General features: G+C 35.0%; 1 protein-coding gene across 1 annotated transcript; it reads left to right on the forward strand.

Moving 5' to 3' along the window:
- Window positions 1-4,075: 4,075 nt before the first annotated feature.
- LOC149793232 (uncharacterized) lies at window positions 4,076-23,981 on the forward strand. The gene is made up of 5 exons (XM_089967200.1): window positions 4,076-4,205; window positions 5,769-5,819; window positions 11,634-11,713; window positions 15,081-15,152; window positions 23,578-23,981. Exons 1-5 carry the CDS (start codon window positions 4,199-4,201, stop codon window positions 23,764-23,766), a joined length of 399 nt encoding a protein of 132 aa, XP_089823326.1. The 5' UTR covers window positions 4,076-4,198; the 3' UTR covers window positions 23,767-23,981.
- Window positions 23,982-24,389: the final 408 nt, after the last annotated feature.

Below are 24,389 nucleotides of genomic sequence, written 5' to 3' on the forward strand. Positions count from 1 at the left end.
CAGAGATAAGAGCTCAGTCTTCAATAAAGGCGAGAGCTTTACACCACTCTGATGCCGGTGGTAGTAATAAAACAAACACAACGAAGACTCAAATATAAACAAGGATATATACGTTTCAATTAGTTATCGATAATTAGTGTATTATTTGGTTTAAAAGAGATAAGTATTAAATGTAGTTGATCTCTATTAAAGACGACCGTATTTACTTCTTAACCAAGCAAACCGTCTGTCCATTCTTAGAATCCGCTGTCAAAGATGCTCTTGTTGCATGAATGTGGATATGCTTTTAGCGGGTGGGTCGATGTGTACGTTTTACTTTTGTAATTTTGTTATTTTTGTAATCCAACCACTCTCGAGAATTGCTTAATCTGATTCCATCGCTTTCGTTTACACGTTCGAATTTTTTTTTTCTATGTACCTTCAGTACCATAAGAGATAAATTGATGATGTTTGGTGTACTAGACAGCACGTAGTCTACCACACTGCGGGTTTTAGTTTTAAGGTCAAGACCATGGGTTGGCATTTTCCGTTTATCTTCCTTACCTTTATCTGCAGAAGTCAACGATTCAAGTGTAGGTCAGATCGAATAAATTTGGCAAACACGTTTCTTTGTTAGAATACGTGTTAGGCGCCACATTCACTACGGCATATTCAACGTAAATATCACAGGTCATTTTAGGGACATATTCTGCACCCCTTTAAAATTGTAAAGCCATCTAAGGCGATAAGATAATTTTACTAGTATCTCTACAAGGAAATGAAGTTTTCGGGTGGCATTATTTATGGTAAGGGTCAAAGTTCTTCAGCGCGTAAAGTGATGGACACAAATTCACCACATTATTCTAGGTATCCGTCACATGTAACTTACAGTCAAATAAAGTAGTTCTTCTTTCAAAGACTAAGTTCTCTAACTCTTCATTTGTTCCAACCCACGAGACTCGCCTTCATGTCACTTGTATCTTTAAATAAGGTTGAATTTCTTGCAACGTTTTCAAAACAAAGCATGCGCTTTAACCACTGGCTGCAAGCCGACGTATGAACATGTACTTTGCCATTTACAAATATGAATAAGAGGACAGTAGGTAGAATACAAAAATCTAGTCATAAATGAATTATTGTCACATTAATATTTTGTATTCTGTTTAAAATTTTACCAGAGCATATTTATATTCCTTAATATGACTATCAACCTCGATTTATATTTCAAGAGTTCACTTAAAAGATGACCAAAAATTGTTTCCTCTGACAGACGGAACAAATGCCAATTTAAATTCAATAGCATTCAGTCACTTTGATGTCAGCTTAATCTTTACTTAGCCCCCAATTTGACTTTAGTATAAAAATGTTTAAATAAAATACCCGTTGAACTGCCGTAAGTTAAGTCACGAAACCTTTCCTTAACTAGGGTAATATCAATTAGTACTGATATTTGGCTACGGTCCTTGGATAGTTGAGTATGTACTGGGACCCAGGCCATGCATTTTCGAAACTTGTTGAGCACAGAGCTGAAGCTGAAGCTCAGCCTTCAATAATAGGTATGGTTCTTGGATTAAATTGCATCGTTTCATTTAAACGTACAAGTAAAAAATTTAATGGATATCGAACTTTATCCGAAATCAATATTACAGTGTATCGTCCTACGTCACATGGAAATTCCATGTGCAACAAGAGTTTTTACACTGTACAGCAGGCGATACATCAGCCACTCCCCTTTAATGATTCTGACTTAAAGATTTAGACGCTGCTGTCGCCTATCCTTTAAAATAAATCTTTCGAATACATTTTCAGTTTATCTTTACCTAAAACAATATTGGTAAATATAGTAGCAAATAGAAGAAGAAAAAACCGATGGACGGAAAATAGGCCGCAGTTCATAAAAAGGAGATATATATGATTTTGTTTAGTTTTACGGAAAATACGTATGTGATCCCTAACGATAACGTACTACGCATACTGAGTTCTCAGTTTTAGTCAATCAAATGAGCGGAGCAGTATTCCATTCAGCACTTGTATAGCGATCACGGTTATGTCGAGCGATAACGATGGAGAACATGTGATAACGACTCGAATCTGATGCAGGTCTAACAAGTCAAGTATCTGAACTGAACAACCAATACTAAACTATCATGCTGCGTGAAGTGTAGCTTATACTATCAGCGTCGATTATTAAATAGGTTCACGAGAATCGGGACAATTGTCAGTACATTATATTATTTTTATGTAAATTGTCAGCGACTTTACGAGCCCCAGTCGTATATATTAAGTTTAATAGTAGTTCCAATAAAAGTTTTAAAAAAGTATATGTATTAACAACATTTTGATATATACCTGAGCGTGTGCTAAGTAAAAAGGGGCCATTATTCTCAAATTTGGCAAATTATTTGTTTCGTCGATATTAGAGTCATCAGACAATATTTAAAATTTCGCGGAAATTCACCACAAAGTGCAGGACTAGTTTCCCTAAGGGAATGATCCTTTAATTTTCTCGATGGTGCAGGGAGGGGCTTACCTTTATTGAGAAACAATTCTGGTCCTAAACAGGTTATTCATTTGTTAGACATAAATAAGCCTGGGTTAAATATGGAACGGATGCAAAACAAGTGCTTCAGTTTTGACAGCAGGATGGATTTCAAAAGTTTATCCATGGCCGCGTGGATCCATAAACCGGTGTTGGACATGAACAACCCTGTGCTTGTCTATATATTTGCCACTATCTGTGTTTATGCGTTTTAATCACACTGACTGTTGAACTAAATACAAAATATGACGTGCTTTAGAACGGTATGTGAAATGGTAAGGTTACCATTCATCAGTGTACATGCATGTAAAGTATACATGCGTTTGGTACTTTACGGCACAACAACACAAGTAGGTTATTTAGTGCTAAGGACACACAACGGTTGCTGACGTGCTACATCAGTGGTAGGATTTGAACCCGCACCTTTTCGGTTGAGAGTCCAGCACTGTGTCACAGCATCTCACGTAAATGTAATTACATTTCAGTATAAAATGTACACACGTATCTGTAATGATAGTTACGTGTGGGAATGAAACGTCATCATTTATATTACTCAGTCGACATGCGTGTCAAGTGTATACACGTACTAGTATTTAGGTGAAGAGAAGAAAGCGTGTAATGTAAATATATCAGTTGAGATATGTGTAAAATGTACACACGTTCTAGTATTTACATGCACAATATGCATAATGTGCCCATAAATAAGATGCCAGCTAAAGCAAATTTGCACATATTTAAATTTAAAGGTGTGCAAATTTCGCTAAGAGAGCCTACCTTTGAATTAAAACTCGTGTGGATTTTATTTTTTCTCTTTCTTTTTATTTTATTTCGATTTTATTGTTTATTTTTTTAAGTTTGGTCAAGAATTGAAACCCTGATTATTATTTTTTTATAACTTTAGCTCAGTCTTGGAGAGTGTATTTGTTTCTACATTGCTTTTCAGTCAGGTTGGAGGTGTATCTATATGACTTTTTCTACAAGATGTCTGTGCATTGTATGATTTATTGTGCTGAGGTATATACTATAAGAGATAGATATAATATAAGAGATAGATAAATGGAAGGACATGTTATTAAGTCCACGTGAATGCTATATATATATATATATATATATATATATATATATATATATATATATCCTATGTTCTTGTTATCTACAGATGACGATGATAGTGATGATGACAAAAGTCATCTATAACATTCAGGTCAAGAGCAAATGCAGTTTTTCAGTAACATAATTTCAGAAATGATAGTTGTATTTTGCGACCAATAATTGTCAGGCTTGTACTTGGATATATCTCATCTGCATACTAGTATTTTTCTTCTAACCCATTTAGAAAATACATCACATATTTTCAACTACATAAGTATCTATCTTTGCACTGGTGCAAATATTTTCGCAGGTTCAAATATGATCATCCCTTGCAAATGTTTTGGATGATACCAGGGTAAGAGGACTATTAATATGGGATTTACACGACAGGTGTATTACCTATAGCCCATCCTAACAGTATTCCTATGTACAATCCTGTTGAATGACGAGATCTCTTTCTTCAAAGTTGGTTTAAACGATAAGGCTAGTCTTATCATATATACTGCAAAGACTTCCTTGTATTGAATGAACTATTAGGAATTTTACTCGCGTAAGAACGACTGTTTGATAAACTGACAGAACCAAGCAATGAACTGTAAGTTTGATTTGATCAAACTAGTTATAATCTTATTATTCTTCAGTTTCTTCATATATATATACATATATAGTAGAGGTACGAAGGGAAGGGGTTGGACAATTGACTCCGGACGCCTGGAGTAGAGGGACGGTGTTGTTCAGTCGTGATAATGTGTGTGTTATTTTTGACAAAATGTTTATTTGCAGATGGGGAAGATGGATGGGCCCTAAAATAAAAACTGCTTTTTGTACCAAATTAGAGGGACCACTATAGAGTACCCCACCCCTCGGCGCCTCAATCCCTCGTACGCAGCTGTATATGCATAATTTGGTATGTCGAAGAGGTGCGCGTTATTACTGATATTCCTCTATAACGCGATATTTTTGGGATAGTACGTATATACTTGTGCACTGTATCGTTAACACGGTAGTTTCCGTTAGCAAGCAATTTCAATAAATTTCCAAATCACCTTGTTACAAACTGGATGATATTAATAGCGAGTGTTCATCTTGCATGACAAGATATTATTATTATTATTATTATTATTATTATTATTATTTCTTTTACAAAGAGTTATATTTGTCGTAAATTAATTTTGAATAGGACAACTGTAATTATTTGTAAAATCCTTTAGTCACATGTGTCTGACGTGTCATGCATGTCAATATGGAGGCTAAATGGGAAGTTGTGAATAATATTTGTGCCGATTCATTTTTAATCATATGCGTGCGTTAATTTGTTAAGTACATCTATTCCCTCTTAGGACTGCGAATCTTTCCTAAATTGTCAGGAGAGTAGTTCTTTTTTGTTTTAACTTTACGTAATTTCTCAAGTCACTAAATTATCCTACTTGTATCAACAATCTCTTATGTCAGTACATTGTCTCTAGACATTATTACAATATATACAACAACTAACACATTATAAAGTTAAGTTCTTATAAGGTACTGATAATTTCTTTTCCTGTGCTCGGCAGCGATTTTCTTTGGAACTGTGATTTCTATTTCTTTTTCATAACAAGACAATTATTTATTTTATTTAATGAGTATAATATGGTGCTATTGTGAAGATAATGATATAGAAATAGATACATATTAGCAGCTAATTGACAGAAATAATTTTTTTTTAAAACCCAAACAGCCCAAACAAACAAAAGAACCCAAAGTAATGTCATTCCACTGACACATAACATTGAGTTGTTGGTACGTTGTATATTATCATTATAACTTGAAAGTATCCGGTGATGTTCAGAAATACCTCAGTACAAAATTTTGTCGTGGTACACAGTTCTAGACCAAATACATCATATATTCTATTATGAATATAAAATGGCCTAACGTGTTTACCCGACAAAATATGTGTCAACCAAAACAGCATAAGACAGACAGTGTTAGAGAACCAGCATAATAAAAGTAACAATATAGTCACACAGCTTCATTATTTATCCCTTTCAATCTCTCTCTCTCTCTCTCTCTCTCTCTCTCTCTCTCTCACACACACACACACACACACACACACAGAGACACACACAACACATTGATACAGACCTAAATTGTACGGACTTTCATGATCTAATTACAGGTACGCCAGTAAGTTTGGCAGCTTTTATCTGCGTTGTAGTTTCAAGAACTGGTAAGTGACATAAATATTTCTTTCTCAAATAATAACGTGAATCTTAAATAGTCGTTATAATATAATTGACATTTTATTAATCAGTTATCATTCTATTTAAATTTCCATATGCTATCATTTATAATTCTGCCGTCGATAGGGAACATTGTCGATTATCCCAACTTATTTTAATATCCTGATTCATAAACAAAACTTATCAGAACTGTTCTTGTTTCCTTTTTATGAAGAATCCGTATTTTATTGATTACTTGTATGCACCAGTGTTGTTGTAACATGACCTATAACGTATAAATTAAATTCTACTCTTATCAAGGTGTGGTCAAGCCATCAGTTTCTCATGTCTGTATGGCTATCTTCAAGTAGAGGATACACTTTAAGGGAATGTAATCCATTTCGTGCGATTCAAATTCATCACACATACAACATTACCAACACAACCAATGTTACAATAGCTTTATATATTGTTGTCCACCTTGCCGTCTCATGAAGTAACCTAGTATGGTTTACGCATAAGCTAATCTTACTATATTTTGTAAGCATCTTTTCACAAAGATATCCGTATCAAAATTTCGAACGTGTGAGAAAAACTTTCATATAATCTACTCTTGTGTGATACGCTCATAAAAACAAAGTTCCATGAAATTGATGCACACACCTCGTGCTTTCTAGACTCTCTAGCTTCTATTATAGCAGTCTAGTAATGTTTTTTTCCATTACTTTTCTTTATATAAAGTGCTAGTTGCGACCTTAGGTCAGGTACAAGAACATATCTTGTCGCTGGAACATTTATTCATTCGTTCTTACGATCTAGCAGAATCAGATTGTATTGTTGTTGCGTTCCACAGTTCGTTCGGGCTGGAATTTATTTCTTCAAATTGTTCAAGTCAAGTGAATATTCTATGCAAATACAGAGTGTTTGTAAAAAATAGTATTCTTGTACAGTTTTTCACTGTGATTTATAGTTTATGCAAACTTAGAATTGTATTACAACGTTTCAAGAAACGATCGCTGGTACAACAACAACACAATACATGCTGATACAGGCACATCATCACCTTTAGCGTTGGGCTTATTTTAGACTTCTACTAAAGTTTATTCAAAACTTTACATTATTAGGACTTATGTCTGTAAGTCGAGGATTATCATGTGATTTAATTCGCAATACCGTAAGTTGATTATTTTCATTTTCCCTTTGTATTCTAGGGAAATAAAACATTTGTCGATTATGTTCAAAGCTTGTTGCTTTTCGCTCTTTTTCCATGCAGTTTTAAGAGCATATAATCGTAAAACCTCATATTTTTCACTTTTCCTCATAAACCAATTACCGGAAAGTCTCACCCACAGACAGATATTTCAACTGATACAAACATTGTCTCTGCATCGTTTGAACTATGTCATATTTCGATGCTAAAATCCCCAAATTAGCATTGTCTCGTCCATTTTTCTGACCGTTATCAATGGTCTCTAATTAAACATCATAAAGGTTTCAAGCCAGGGGCTCTAAACATCGCAGCCTAGGGACTTAATACGGTACCTAAACCGATTTGACAATTTACTTTTTACGAATCAAACTGTCCGCTCAATAAGCTGTCTCAGTTATGCATTGCCATAAGATCTTACAAATTTACAAATTCATACTGTTACATACGGTCACAAAGAGGGCGACGACAAGAGAAACTATAACATAACGTCCAAAATAATATCGGGCTAAAATGTCTTGTCCATTTTGAATGAAATATAGGTAGCATTTCTCATTGCAGAATGTAGTGTTCTTTTCTGTGTCTGCCCGCAATGAAACATTTATAATATTACTACCGCTAGGAACTGTCATAATTACTGCATAATTACTGCAACCACCCCCCACCCCCCTTTGTGTATAAACCAAAGTCTTAAAACACTCATGTCTTCAAAGAATAAAAAAATTTAACTACTGCATCTTTTCTACACAATAAATGATACCATATGTCTATACTTTAAAATTTGCCGTCCCCCTGAAAGTTTTACGGTTCTAGGCAGCTGCCTTATATGTCTAATGGACAGTCCGTCGGCATGGTTGTCTGCGGGTGTGTGTTTGTGTGTGTGTTGAGAGAGAGCGAGTGTTGAGCGACGAGTCGATAAATATATATGGCATTTAACTTTCTTCTTCATGTAAACATGTCATGTCCATTTATTTATCTATATCAAATCGGTTACTAAATCACATCACTTTATTTATCGATAGTTATTTCGTTCGAATATATGGACGCATTTTAATTTCCTCAGGCTGTCGTTTCCAACGATAAAACCAGCAGTCCTGCATGATATGCTGGATGGATTCAGATACATGTGCTCAGTTGGGCGTGATGCAGATCAGATTATGTAGATCAGGCATCGACCCAAAATGAACGCTTTCTAACACACACACACACACACACACACACACACACACACACATATTCTCTCATCACCAAGAACGAATTGTCAGTCACCATATCTGGTCAACATTTCTAACTACATATCATGTATAAAAAATTATTTACTTCATAATACATGGATGAAAGAGATGCAATTATATGAGCAATGTGTTTAATGTCTCCAATTATTAAGTTCAGATGCATTTAAACAATGAATCCTTGTATCATGCTTTTCATGGTATGTACTATGCTCTACAGAGTCTCTGAAATGTACTGCATGATCAACTTTAGAAAACATTTCTGTTCGTAAAGTACGTCTGCCGTAAAATAACAAAGTTTTCAAAATAACTAAAGAAAAACAAAATGATCGAATCAGGAACATAAACATATAAAGAAGTTACGCGAGCGTCACGTGCCTGCGCCAATCCATGAGGTATGCTGTAGTCCATACGTGCTTACATACGGTTGTAGGTCTGTCTCGAGAAGATTTTGGCCAAATTGGGTAACAAATTTTCAACGTGCACAAATGAATACTCATTCGCATCTTGTATGCATATATATATTTAACCCGATCGGAGTTTCAGGCCTTGAGAACAATCTATAATGTTTTACACATTTTGAAACTGTTTAGAATTTCACATACAAAATTAAAAGACTTTTAGCAGGATTAAGCATACACGCTTGAGATAGAACAGTGCAATTTATAATCTTTTATTTTCATTTGTTTGTAAATGACCTGAACAAAGTTACTGATAATTCAATGAATTTGTTTATTTATTAATTATTTTTATCACATTTTTATCTGTGTGGACTTCTACTAATTTTTAACAAAATCCTTGTTAGAATCATGAAGCAAAGCCCTATGTAGGTCGACAAATGAATGAAAATGTCTGACTTTTTTCGCGCAATTATGCTTGAACAAAGCTGATGCTGGATCAACATTTCATATCACAACAGTGGCAATTTTATACATTCAACAGAAGTATGCTTAGTAGGTTTTTAAAATAAATAAATAAATAAATAAATATGTGAATATAGCATATATACTTTTCATGGGAAGTCCATTGGAAAATAAAATTGTTTTAATTTTCCAATTTGAACATCACTTAATCTCCCCAAATTATGCACACATTCTCTCCTTTTAGTCTGTTCACTTGGGTGTCCTGCACAAGCACGGGATTAAACTTACCTGTTAAAATTTGATGCAAAGAATCTAGACTTACCTTTCTGAAAAGTTTTAATGACATTATTAAAAAATGCAACTTAATTATAAAATAAACAATATATAGGCTTGTTCTTAAACATTAGAATCTGCTTAGTAAATATTTCAGACAAATGATACTTATTTAGGAAATGGGATATAAAAAAGCATCTACACACCTATACAAGCTCGAAATAGTGGGTTTGAGGACAATGTCATCTAAGCTTTAAATATACTGTCTGTTAATTTCCACCTCTTTTATTATTATCAGCCAGCTGTTGATGATGTACATTACCATAACTATGTATACCCTAGTGTACATGCTTATGTCTATATTTGGATACCGTTGTTTGCTTGTTATGGTTAATTTCTTTCAATTGAAGTTTGGTACTGCATAAACTCGTAATAAACCAGTACAATTAATATATGCTTCTATATGGAATCTTTGTGTCGAAATGAAGGTTTGGGTAAAATATAACTCTGACTATATACTGCATATAGATGACTAACACCGCGCAAGATCAGGTTTCCTAGAACTATCCTTCTCATCTATGTTTCACTAGCACAGATATGTTTTCATTCAGGCCAACATGTTTCCGTCGCCTCTAGGACCATCTTAGTCACATTTAAAATAATTACGATTTTAGTTTATTGTGGAAACGATCATCTGATTTATAATGTTGGTGATGATCGTTTACAGTATGAACAGTCTTAATTTCTTTTCGTTTCATATATTAAAGAAACATTTATTTTTTTCATATCACAACGGACGGAATTATATAAAATCAATATATTCCTTGTCACATTGGAATGAATACTATATCAACAGCGTATTCTATATCATATTGGATGGAATGCTATATCCCTCATATTCCATACAGTGCTATAACATTAGTATATTCTATATCATTTTGGATGGAATACTATATCCCTCATATACCACACAGTGCTGTAACATCAGTATATTCTATATTATATTGGATGGAATACTATATCCCTCATACACATCACAATGCTATAACATCAGTATATTCTATATTATATTGGATGGAATACTATATCCCTCATACACATCACAATGCTATAACATCAGTATATTCTATATCATATTGGATGGAATACTATATCCCTCATACACATCACAATGCTGTAACATCAGTATATTCTATATCATATTGGATGGAATACTATATCCCTCATACACATCACAATGCTATAACATCAGTATATTCTATATCATATTGGATGGAATACTATATCCCTCATACACATCACAATGCTGTAACATCAGTACATTCTATATTATATTGGATGGAATACTATATCACTCATACACATCACAATGCTGTAACATCAGTATATTCTATATCATATTGGATGGAATACTATATCCCTCATACACATCACAATGCTATAACATCAGTATATTCTATATCATATTGGATGGAATGCTATATCCCTCATACACATCACAGTGTTGTAACATCAGTATATTCTATATCATATTGGATGGAATACTATATCCCTCATACACATCACAATGCTGTAACATCAGTATATTCTATATCATATTAGACGTAACGCCTCTCTAAATATCAGCACAACCTAATCCTGATATATCGTATATACAACTGTACTTTTTCGGGCTCGAATTTTGACAGAATTTGATTGCAATTGGTCATATAATGCCTACATTATTTATATTTTGGGAGCTAATCAACAGAGAAAAATATATCATTACGAATATGAATCTTTACTTGTTTCTTCTTGTACGGGTAACGTGTAAAACTATGTTTAAAATATCTTTGTTTGAGAAATACCCACTCTATAGAATACATTCGAACGTAAGGGAGAATCTGAAAATAACATATCTATGACTTTCTGTCTCCATGAAGAGAAGTACGAACAAACAGTGTACATTTGCCTGCCTAGGATTTACTTTAAAACTGCGCAAAAAATGCAAGCGAAACCTAAATATAAATATTAAAATGTAATAGTTTTCCCTCTTAAGCTTCAGTTGAAAAGCATAATTATGATTGCTCAATACGGAATGTCTTATAATGGGAACCAGCGTATCACTGGCCATTCAGAAATGTTATCATCATCTAACTATTCATAGAAAAGTAGTTGAACCAACATGATATTTACTATAAGGACATTGCTAAATTTATTGTCAAAAACCATTTAACATTTGCTTTTAGTTCTGTTTGTAAATTTCAGTCGCCTTAACATGCCTTAGCTGCACAGATTCTGCCAGACCACGTGATTGTGAATACGTACAGGAATGTGGCAGTCATGAGGTATCGTACAACTAAGTGTAGAATATATAATGTGACAGTCACTTGATTCAAAAGCCTTGCCAGTCTTGTATTGTATACGGCTATGAACAATAATAACCAATGACTTATTTGATGACAAAATAAATTGAGAGTTCTGAAAAAGGAATAGTAGTTTAATCAATGACCCCTACCACAAGAAAAGAAAGAATAAGAAGAAAAAAGGAACAAAATCAAATTATTTCACATAAGGACTTGGTTCACAACCGCAGTAAACATTTTCTTTCTGTTCTAAACTCCAAAATAATAATGGTTCCACTTTTGACAGGCTAAGTTACAATAAACCCTCTAGAAAGCAAATAAAAAAAAATATAGAATTACAATACTTTACTAGTAAAACCTTAAATTAAGCACGTTTCTCGTTATTCGGACAAATTCAATTTTCTTATGAATATCTCGCTAATAGATTAATGACATCATATCATTAAAATTATTATACCACACAATGACATAACTTTGCAACTATACTTTACAGCGTCATTATCAAGACAGCTTTTAAATACCATGATTTGATAACCTCTTCCTGTGCGTCCGTCATCTCATCAAGTTGACAAACTAGTCTAGACAAACGTCCATTAACATGATAGAAAAATTATCCCATGGTGTAAATGGGCATAACACGTATTTAGTTTCTAGCTCAGACCTCTCCCTGATGCTGGGCTGAAGGAGCGAAATCTTAAAAATGGTTCCAGTACCATTGCTCTATATTTAAATCAAGTTGGGTATTGTTGTGGTAATAATGTCCCACATTATTAGAGAAGGCTTCTGTATTTGACGAGGCTTTTCTCTGTGATTCCCATCCCTACAAATCCCTCGCCGGAATGGTCTGTGGGACATAACTAATGCTAGATTTAATAAATGAAATTACTGTAAACATATTTCCTGTCATTATACTGTTACAATCCAAGGGTTTTACTTGACCGAGCGATGTAAAGTCCAGGCGCATTTACGTCTGATGTCACAAGTCTCCCCTATTTCCAAAGACTTCCATACAACTACTGCTGTAAACTAGAAGGTTCAACGTGTCCATTCTGTAATAATTTTACTATAATTAATAAAAGACCACATATTTCATAACTTCCCAATTGACCATCAGTCATACCTCTGCATGGTTGCTCGTCGTTAACTTTGCTAAACGTACCGTCAGCATTTTACGCCATAAAACTATACACTGCCCAATTCAGGGAACTACTGATGCTACGCTACATTAGGCCAGCGAAACCAAGGTTTTAAGTTACATTTCGCCCGTAAATTTACGTAACAGTTGCCACCATGGCAACAATAACGGTACCTCCTGACGACGGAACAGTCTCTTCTCGTTTATTTCATTGTTAATCATACAAGTCACCAGTCTTAAATACTGCACCTGGAGTCACACGATCAATATACTCAAATAGATTGTAATAGGGACTATGAAACTCCAGGGACATTCATGCGGCTCTGACCTGAATTCACCAAAAGTAAACCATGGTGTCATGGAAACTCACTAACACTCCACACCGTGACGTTTGCTACTAATAACGCTATTTTATTCGGGCTGAGGGATATTGTCACAGGACCGAGTTCGCATAATCAAACAAATAATCACACAGATTTTAGAATTCCTTAAAACGGAGCGCTATAACCAAATGCGCGTACCCCTAATTTATTATAATACCATTGCTATCAGTTTGTTTTGTTTGGATTGGGGTTTATTTATTATTACAATTACTGAATTGTTTGAGACCCGAAATATCAGATAAACTGTTTATTATTAACTCTTTAAGTACTGTATAGTGAGAATTGTCCTGTAACTTGTTATATATGCCCCCCCCAAAAAAAAAAACAACATATGGTCACGAAATTGTTTTCATTCGTTCCCCCTCACCCTCTTTCTTTCTCTCTCTCACTTATCTATCCTTTGCTTATTTGTATTTTGTTGTTATTGCTTGTGAATCCACGTTTTATCTCAGTTTCTGAATATATAATTCGCTTTTATGAAACTTCAAGGTTTGTCATTTTCATTATAACTTTGTAATATCTTTTAATTGCTTCAATTTTTCTGAGATAACTTGGTCACATTGCTGTATAACCTTTATTTGCATCTATGTCTTGGACAGTTAGATGTTGAAGTTTCAAAATTCAGGTAATGTTCATGGTAATGCTTTGATTAATGACTTGATAAGTGACTTATGTGAGACTCCATGGCTTCGCAATATCAATACAACCTAATAATCAAGAATCTACTCGGGTTAGAAAAGAACCTGTTAGTGTTTAGTCCTTTGTAAGACAAATCAACATAGTGAGCCAATCTTATCCCACCAAATGATGTTGTATCTTGGTGCATTGTACATAAAGCCCTATTGTACTCATTAACTTATAAAGCCCTATTGTACTCATTAACTTCTAGAACACCGTGATATTTGCCCTGCGTTGTTTTAGCGAAACAGCCTGTTGTTTTTTCTTTGCTGCCGGCTGCCTCAAAACTATTGGAGATCGGTAACTTTATAGAAGTTTTAAGGGACCTTTAGTAGCAAATGGATCCACTTTGGTCAAATTCGGCTTGCGGGAAGAATTGTTTTAAAATGCTTCTGTGTTGGATAACTGCGGCCTCATTTGATATCACATCAGTGGTATTTGTATAAATTCAACCGAGTCATTTTTAGTTGGTTTTGAAAATTCTTTCGACTGTTTTTATAGTTTTACAGCATATACAACCTTTGTATCGTGGCTTATCGACATATATGCCAGTATGAGAGGTATATATGTGAAGATTTGTTCCAGCTAATTTGGTTAACTGTTCTTCAGTGGTGTTTGAAAAATAGTTGTTTAAATTTATTTTTTGTTTGTATTCGTTTTTTGGTCAGCTACGTTGGTATTAATTAATAGCGGATATGCATTAGTTGTTTGTATTCAGAGCACTTTTTATGTTAGCTCTCAGCCACGTTTGGTTTCTGAGAAAATGTTGAACACATCAATTGTTGACAGAAAATGTAAGATGCGAGTCGGTTGTGTGATACATAAAGTCTCAGAGTGGTGCTAATTGGACACATACATATGAAAATCGTGTTAATTGGAAACTTATTTGAGTTGTTGACCTATGTGAAACTCATTGATGTTGGACTTTCATAGATAATAAAAGTGATCATTGGATATTCTGATATTTGATTCACATAAATTAAACTCTTATTTTTGATACATACATGAAATTAGACGAATAATATAATATGTTAATTTTGGAAGCCGGCCATAGCAAACATTATTATTCAACTTGTTACAAAATGCTCAGACCCCATGGACACTGGACTAAGATTCTTTATCTATTACGTTTATTAGCTTCTTTTTTCTACAGAAATGTTCCATAGAATCATATGTGACGACAAATGGTTACATTATATACAATGTTGGCTGTATGGATGGATTGGTAAGTATATTCTAAATTTAAAATATATTTCGTTCTGAAGTAAAATCAATTTTGCATACGGATTGACAAAAGGCTAGACTGCAATTATGTTTGCCAGAAGAACATTTTCGGTTCAGGAGGACTCTTTTGTCAGAGAAAGCCAAAACTATGATTGGGAACCGATAAACGCCACACTATACAAGAAGAGGTTTTAAAAAGTGCACGAAACGTAAGGTGTGTTTTTCCAGTTAGAAGATTGATCCCTGCCACTGGAAGATATGAAAAACAAATGCTTCATTGCCACTTTGCAAAACATGTCCCCATGAAAACTGAATCTCAAGCTCTAAACCTCGAAAACAGATTTGAGGAGTGGAGAACATCTGGAGTGGATAAGCTTAGAAGTCTAGGATTTGACTTGAGGCTATGCATAATGATATATGATTTCAACATTACACGTTATTTAATTGCATACTGTCCATGTTTTGGGACTTTGAGATTAAGCTTGAGTTTCGTGCTCAAAAGGTTAGTGGGTAAAAGTAATACTTTGATGATCACCGACGTAAAGACATACACTCTCAGGGCTTAGAAAATGTATTGACTTCCAGAGTTTACATTGAATGGTGATCACACGAAGAGTAACATAAACCATGATTGCAATAGGATCAAAACTGTGTAATGTGATGAAGGAATAAGTGAGGTATTTCGTATGATTAAATGCACAAATAAAAATTCAGCTAAATGCGCAGTACAACTTGCTTGTCGTTCAAATTTTATTATTCTGTCTAGAAGAAGTATTTTCCTTTAAATTTTATAAGTCTGCCTTGAACAGTAAAAGCATATAATTTGTTATGAATACATTTGGATTTAAATCAACACATCGTAATTAAGCAGCCGCAGATGTAGCCGATATATTATCTTCTATAATGATAAATGCTGACATAAATATGAATTTTCATAGATTAGAGAGGATTGAAGACATGTTCCAATTGTTTATAGCTAAGGAACTTATTGTTGGCATAGATTTAGAACGATGGATTTAAACATATTTGAGTGCGAAAGCTTGCTGATAGCTTCTCGTTAATCGGTGGGTTTTTTTTTTACGGGGTTTTCCCGGGTTTTTCCCCTAATATTTATACTCACCGCGCCATGTATGGCCTATCTTGTGCTGAAAGATGGCGTTAATTCCTATAAAAACAACAACAAAGCGCACTGGACACTCCTATGTTTCCTTGACATAATATTGGAATTTTAAAACGAGAAAGAAGATAACATGCACAATGTTTAAAGAGAAATCCTGAATTGGAGAATTATAAACTTAATTATGTGAGAGGACTTTGAAGTGACACATTTTCTAGCAAAACTAAAACTTTGAATGCTTACAGCTTAAACTATGTTTTATTTAGCGACAATACAATGTTATTGCACTGCAACTCTATCTTTCTTATATAGGCCCTGAAAGAGTGTCGATCATTACGCAAAATGTTTGGACAATAACGACTCAATCAATAGACAGAGCGCATAAAGTGGCATACTATTTTGGCAGATTCAACTGATCTGAATATTAGAAATGGAATAAAGGACGCGTGTGATTTTCTACTCAAGTTAAATACAGTCTTAAGAACATGCCGATTCTATATCCATATATGCAAAACGTAAAAGTAATATACATTTATCTGTTAATCAGATACATTGAAATCAAATAGCAATAAGAAAGATCGGAAACAATATACCTGCAACAATTTTAAAATAACTCGCTACTATTACTGACTATAAAAATACATCATCGACAAGGGACCAGAAAAACAACATACTATAACAATAGGTTTTGGGTAAATTAAATTATCTCTGAAGTTACCTGCCTGTAAAGGTTTCGTTGAATATTGAAAAACATCGAGAGTTAATAAAATTAATTGTATAGTAGACTAAAATGAACCTACCAGATGGAAATTGTTTTCCAAGATATCGGATTAACAGATGAGGTAATATGGACTTATATGGTCAGCATGCTGGCTGGCACTCGTAATTCTCTTACGTAGTCTATGTTGACAGTATTAGACATTACTAAAACTTAAAGTAACAATTAATTTGTGACAGCAAGTCTATGACTCAGATAACAGCATGGTACGCATTTTCAAAAATGCATAACATATTTGGAAATCCATGGCGTAAGAGTTTTCTGACGAGTTTATATTTTTCAAAATCATATTAAATACTGAATGATGTCGATATTTTAATTAATTGAAGCAAGCAGAGAGAGGTAGATTCAGATGATTGGGTAGGTAAAAGAGTGAACAAAAGAACAAACGAAGTATAATAGAATGTTTGAGAGGACACGATTAGGAGCTTTAGAAAACGTGAATACGCAAACTAGTGATAACAAAACAAGAGGATTCCAAAATTACCATTGCATGAATATAAGATTGTAAGATGAAACGTGAACTTGTTTATTAATATTATAATACTTTGTTATGAAAAAAGTTAAATTTGAGTGAAACAAGGGGGATGCTGTTACAGGTTGTAAAGGACGAGAATGAAAGATGTTACTCTGGATGGGGGTTTAAACATTTTCATTAGGAAATCATTATGGAGAAAGCAAACTTGTTATTCTTTGTACTGTAAGTAAGAGGTCTGCATAACAATATCACACTGCAGAGCGGCATTGCTCTTAACCAGTTCCTTGTACGAGCTGTGGAGTAGTTTCATAAGTTCTTTTCCTTCAATGAAATCTCACATTCTCTGCCTTAACTTCCGTGGCCATGGCCATATGAACATTGTGAATGTTCTGCATTCGTAGTGTTGACGAATGGATGTGCTACTTCATGCAAATGGGATGCCACTGAATCTTTTCAAATGCACACATGAATTTAATCATCATTGGTAGCTCTAATTCGAAACGAAAACTAGGAGCTCTGGAAGTAAGTCAGTCTGTGGTTATTGGGAAATATATAAAGAAATCTGCAAATTTGGCATGCACAATAAATTCACGTGCCCTCTGATAATAGTCTGCATTAGAAAAAATGTTTAGCCAAACACCCTGGACTCAGACTAAGCAACCAATCCCGGAGTGACATTCGATAGAATTAGCTTGGTAAAAAGGACTGGCGTTAGAAAAAACAAGATGGCCGCTATCGCTTAACCGGCTTGAAGCAGCTGTTCCATTTTTTTGTACCGTGTTCATGATATTTGTGCTTGTTGCCTGTTTTCGTCTTCGTTACTGTGTTCATTATGTATTGGCTCTTAAATTCGTATGTGTTTCTTCATCTCCTTGTTTTGGAAACGAGAATAATTTGACTTTTTCTCAGCTGTCTTGCTCCACTGCTTTTGAACAAACCGCCATCACGTGATACTCGCCAGTCAACCCGTTTATGCTATCACGGACCCTCATTAATTGCTTTAAATGATAACTCCTTGGCTCTCCACACTATATTGTGCTCTAGACTAAACGAACACGGACTACATTCATCATTACCTAAATGTAAACAGAAGCGAGAAAAGAAACTTTGTTTCAAAGATGGCGGGCGTAGAACAGGAAGAAGAATCCCAGATATCTCCCTTATTTCGGCACAACCATTTAAAAAATTTCGACCGTTAATTTGAATAACCTAATTCAAATCCCTATTAATTCGTTAACCTTTGTCTCAAATAACCAAGAAATACCTCTGCGCATTGCATTATTCAATGCCCATTCAGTAGGACCACCGGAAAAGTGCACAGAAATAGTTAATTTTATCAAAGACCAAAATGCTGACATATTTGTCTTGACAGAAATATTGCTAAAGACATCAGGAGATGAGCCCAAGTGTGCGGATCTAACACCCACTGATTATTCCATCAAGTCGTTCCCCCGTAAATCTCGCGGAGGTGGAATTGCTGTCATGACAAAGAACTCCATGATAAAACGTCTTAACTACACCACAACATTCAATTTCGACCACACATCGTTTGAACTAGTCGAAACCACACTCACACTGGAGCAAAGGTCAGTCCATTTGTTCTGCCTATATCGCCCTCCTCCTAGTAGAAAAAAACAAGCTGGCTGACTCTCTCTTTTTGGAGCAGTTTCCGAATCTCCTGGACTATGGAAATTCGATAAGTGGCAACCTGATTATTCTTGGAAATTTCAGCTTTCACTTTGACTGTCCTGGAAACTCAAATACATCAAAACTCATAGATTCCATTCAAGTTTTCAACCTCAACAGTCAGTTCACCAACCTACCCATAAACATGGTCACATTTTAGACTGGATTCTTCATAGACCTGATTATAACATTCTACGGTCCTCCCTGGTATCCCATGACCTTGCATCAGATCACCTCTGCATTATATGCCATTCGTATCAGTCCCTAACCTTCCACCTTTATCTGCTACTAAGAGAAACCTCCGTATGATAAATAGAACCAAACTAATACACGACATCCAAGTTAACCTAACAACTTGCTTACCTCCTACCGCAGAACAACTCGATAACTGTCTGCGTTCATTACTTGACAAACTTTCCCCAGCTACCAAGCGCAGTATATCGATTCAGAAGTGTTCTCCATGGTATAGCAGTGTAGGGACCAGCTTCGCAATGCTAAAAAAGACCGCCGTAAAGCTGAGAGGCTCTGGCTTTCCACCAGACTCACTATTCATAAGCAAATCTATGAAGTCGCTATGAAGAATGTCACAAATATAGTCCACGCAGCGAAATCAGCCCACTACACTACTAAGGTCATGGAAAGTTCCAGCTGCAAAGAGCTCTTCCAGATTACTAACCAGCTAATGTCAAGAAACAAATCAACACCACTTCCAACTACCTTCTATCCAGTCGACCTACCAGACATGTTTGCACATTTCTTCCATGACAAAGTACAAACCATTATATATAAGCTTGACAAGACAAGTTCAATTGACTCGTCGTCACCATACAGTTGGGATACAGAATTTGAGCGGCAACCATTCGCAGCATTTGAACCTGTCTCTATGGATTTCGTATGTACAATCGTGATGAAGAGTGCACCAAAGTCATGTGAACTTGATCCAATTCCAACATCACTGCTGCTTGAGTGCTTAGATCCAGTATTGCCTTAACTAACTGATGTCATTAATACCTGTCTCTCTTCAGGGAAATTCCTATCATTTTTCAAAACATCCATTGTAAAGCCTCTGCTGAAGAAACCAACACTAGACCATAACGATTTAAAGAACTACCGCCCAGTTTCTAATATCAAATTCATATAAAAATTCTTAGAAAACGTTGTTCTATTCCAGCTTGTATCTCATCTAAATTCAAACAGTCTTTTTAGCAATGTACAATCTGCATACCGCCCTTGCCACATTACTGAAACTATTCTTCTAAAAGTAGCTAATGACATTCTCTCTGCGTTGGATAGCGGAAAGATTACAGTCCTCACCCTCCTTGATTTGTCTGCAGCATTTGACACAATAGACCATGATATATTACTTCAGCGTCTCCAGCATCTATTTGGCATTCATGATACAGCCTTCTGTAGTTCAAGTCCTACTTGGTCAACAGCACACAAATTGTATCTGCAAATGGAATACACCCAAGCCCAGTTGATCTATGTTGTGGTGTTCCACAGGGGTCTGTTCTTGAACCTGTTTTCTTCATTATATAAACTTGGTTGCTCTCAAGTGCCATATATCATCATCCAGTATCGCACCAATTGTATGCTGATGACACCCAAATATACAAATCTAGACACCCAACTGAAGTTGGTGCTACCATCCAAGGTGTAGAGAGGTGCATTACTGATGTGAAACCATGGATGACATGTAACAAGCTGCAGATGAATGATGATAAAACTGAGGGCATTCTAATCACAACAAAAGACTTTATCATTCACATCCTTTACCTCAAAAACTAAATATGAGCAACACCAACATTAAATTCACAAAATCAGTACGAAATCTAGGTGTTACTCCGGACAGTACTCTCATATAGCAGCAAGATGTCATGAACATATGCAAGGCTGCATATCTTGAGCTGAGGCGCATCAGCTCAGTTTGCAAATATCTTTCAGTTGATGCCACTAAAACACTTGTGCATTCATTATTACTTTCAAGACTTAAAAATTGTAACTCAATTATTACTGGTTCATCTCAATATCTGCTCCAGAAACTTCAAAAAGTTCAAAACACAGCTGCTCGGATCATACTTAGAGTATACGATCAGAGCACACTTCCCTGCTGCTCTGTACCATACACTGTCTATCCATTCGATCCAGAATCAAACACAAAATTTGTTCTCTGTGCTACGTTTCACTGTCGGACTCTAGTCCAGCATACCTATCCGACCTCACCGATGTGTACACACCAGCAAGATACCTACGCTCCTCTTCTGACAATCGTATGCTCATTATTCCCACTATTAAGACAGTCATATGGACGGCTTTCTTTTGCGTACCAGGGCCGAGCAACATGGAATGGATTGCCTACTGAACGTAGACACAAAGACACAGTGATCGCATTCAAGAGGGCTCTCAAAATTCATTTATTTCGACTGTAAGAACAAACTTAAAGACCTTATAATGTTTCCTACCTGATATATTCTCAGCATGTTTTTTGTTTTTCTAATTTTATGGTATTTGTTTTTGTAATAATATTATAGTATGTTTTTTCTCTTAAAGGTGTTGTCTAATGTTGCAAAGCGACTAGAGCTTCTAAAGATTAGGCGCTATACAAAGTCCTAATTATTATTATATTATTATCTTGAGGTATTATTATGTGGTTTATTTACACACGTGTTTTCTATCAAGATGTTTTTCGAGGCATCTCATAGCAAGTGCTTCGTGTAAGTACTCATGTTTTCCCCAACAACTCTTTGAGGCATCCGGACCCGTTTTTAGTCCACGAAATAAAAGTGAATTATGTTATTTTTCTTTACAGATTGAATTTTACTTCTGAACTTGCACTTTTGAAATTGTCCCATTCTGTTTTAGTTTTTGACAAGTAAATACATGACCAAATATCATATAGTAGACTGTCTCTTTACTACTTGACGCTTATTAATATGGCTACTGCAGATTTTCTCTAAATTCAAAACTACAATTACAGCATTTTATGCACGATACGTTCCATTTTGTACTCTGTGCAGCATATTTACAAATGGTATAATAATCATAAACACATAATGTAGCAATATATTGATTGCAACTATAGTTAAATATACATGTAAAAGAATTTACACGTCCTCTTAATTGTCTAATTCATAGCCTGCATCCCAAAGTAATTGGTTTGCCATTCAAAAGTGGCATGGGTAAAATATTGTATCGACTAATCTAACAGAAGAAGTAATTTATTTGAACAGAATGCATACCATGTATTACTTTGAATTGCTTTTAGTAGAGTACTGTATTAAACTTGTCTGATTTGGTTTTGATCTAAAAAATCATTAGGAGTTGATGTATTTTTTAATTTTAATTTAACATTCTTTCCTGTCCATATACTAATTTTTTTAAAACCCAACTAAAAACAGAGCAGAAGCAGAAGAAATTAAAAAACCATAAAGCACAAAAATAGCACAAACTAAAACATCAACTAAACAATTGCTATAAGCATCAGCCTATCCACAACTGTAATATGGTTATGTTGAAATTAGTCTCTGCTACCTGTATCAGTTGTATTATTCAAGTTGATTAGCACTTAAATTTAGTAAAATACAAAAATGACACAGGAACAGGAGACGATAGATGTACACCAATTTATCTAACTATCAACTAAGATCTTTATGCAAGGCATTGCTTTATCGATCTTAAGTGTTGCAATTACTAGCAAGTTTGCCTGAATAATTGTAACTAATCACTAATGATGACTGCCACCTGAAAGTCGCTATTGACAACTTAATTTGCATCTTTTTCAAATACATTGTGTAATTGTATGTATTCTTTATGCATGCATGGATAGGGTGCAATGGTATATCCCCACAGTCTTGCCGAATCTTGTCATGTAAATGCGTTTAAGCACAAATAGAGACGTCCAAAGGTTTCCTAACAGGAAGACAAATCACTTCAAGCAAATAAAATGAACAAATGTTGCAAAGACTCGCAGAAAAAATTCATCATATTATACATAGAACAGCAAGCAGGTTCACTCCATTAGCCGTCTCATACAACGTGGCTGAAGGAGAATCTGATGTCACCCGCCACCACCAAATCCCCCAACTCGCAAGTGGAATCATAGAAAGTTGCTTTTATTTATATATAAAATATTTGTAAGGCACCAAGGGACTAAATCGAGAAAATGAAAATAGACATAATACATATTATGAAAGCACATTTTTAATTTGTCTTCACAGGTATGTTACATAAATATTTCCTAACTAAATAAACTGTTTACATCTAGGTATTAGTTGCAAGGTTTGTGAAACTTTTATTACGGTAGGTACTCTAAAGATGTACTGGTTCCTACAACAATTTAAAATGGTAAAACTTGCCTACTGTTACAGAAATGTGCGACTGCTGGAAGAAAAAGAGCTGTTCTCAACGCCACTCTCCTCAACAAAATTCAACAGACAAATGACTTTGGCTCCGTTCTTGAGGAGCTTGCTGATCCAAAAGACGTGTTATTGTGTACTGAGTGCTGTGATACTGAGCTATGTAATATCAAAGGATGTGGTGAACTAGGTGGGGACTAACTCGTTATATCATACCAAATTACGTATATATCATATGTCGAACATTGAATGTTTCCTGACACGTCAGATGTTTCATAGGAGTGCTAACACATTGCATAGGAGAAACCAATGAATACGGCATACAGTTAACTGTGCAATAGATTGCAAATTGTTGACCAATTGTAGATTTGTTCTATTTATATTCTGTAAAATTCCTTCTACAATTTCAATTGACTTACACAGAACATGCTCACTGCCCGTATTCCGACTGTTGGGAAGGCCACCACTACTTTTACAATTAGAGCTACTTCTGATATGTAAGCTGCACCTCGAATAAGGTCAGGTCTGTCTTTCACTGGTTCGTAACAATGACTCTGATCTGATGTTTATCACTCATTGTTTGTGAAAGCATTGTAAGAAGTTTAGTTTCATATTTATATTATGTTTCCCACCCCTAAAAATACATTAAAACGCCGGCGTCTTCGAGATGCATCTTAACACATATACAACAGAAAGTTCTGTTTATATAACTATTCATTTAACGCATCAATGAAAATAAACGTCTGCTCGTTGTTTAGATGAAAATTACGCCTCGGCCTGATAGTCTTGATGTCGACCTACACTATATCCATCTAGCAACAAAG

This window comes from Sinohyriopsis cumingii, chromosome 8 (genome assembly GCF_028554795.1).
Source record: "Sinohyriopsis cumingii isolate HCF-2022 chromosome 8, ASM2855479v2, whole genome shotgun sequence".
NCBI classification, from domain to species: Eukaryota; Metazoa; Mollusca; class Bivalvia; order Unionida; family Unionidae; genus Sinohyriopsis; species Sinohyriopsis cumingii.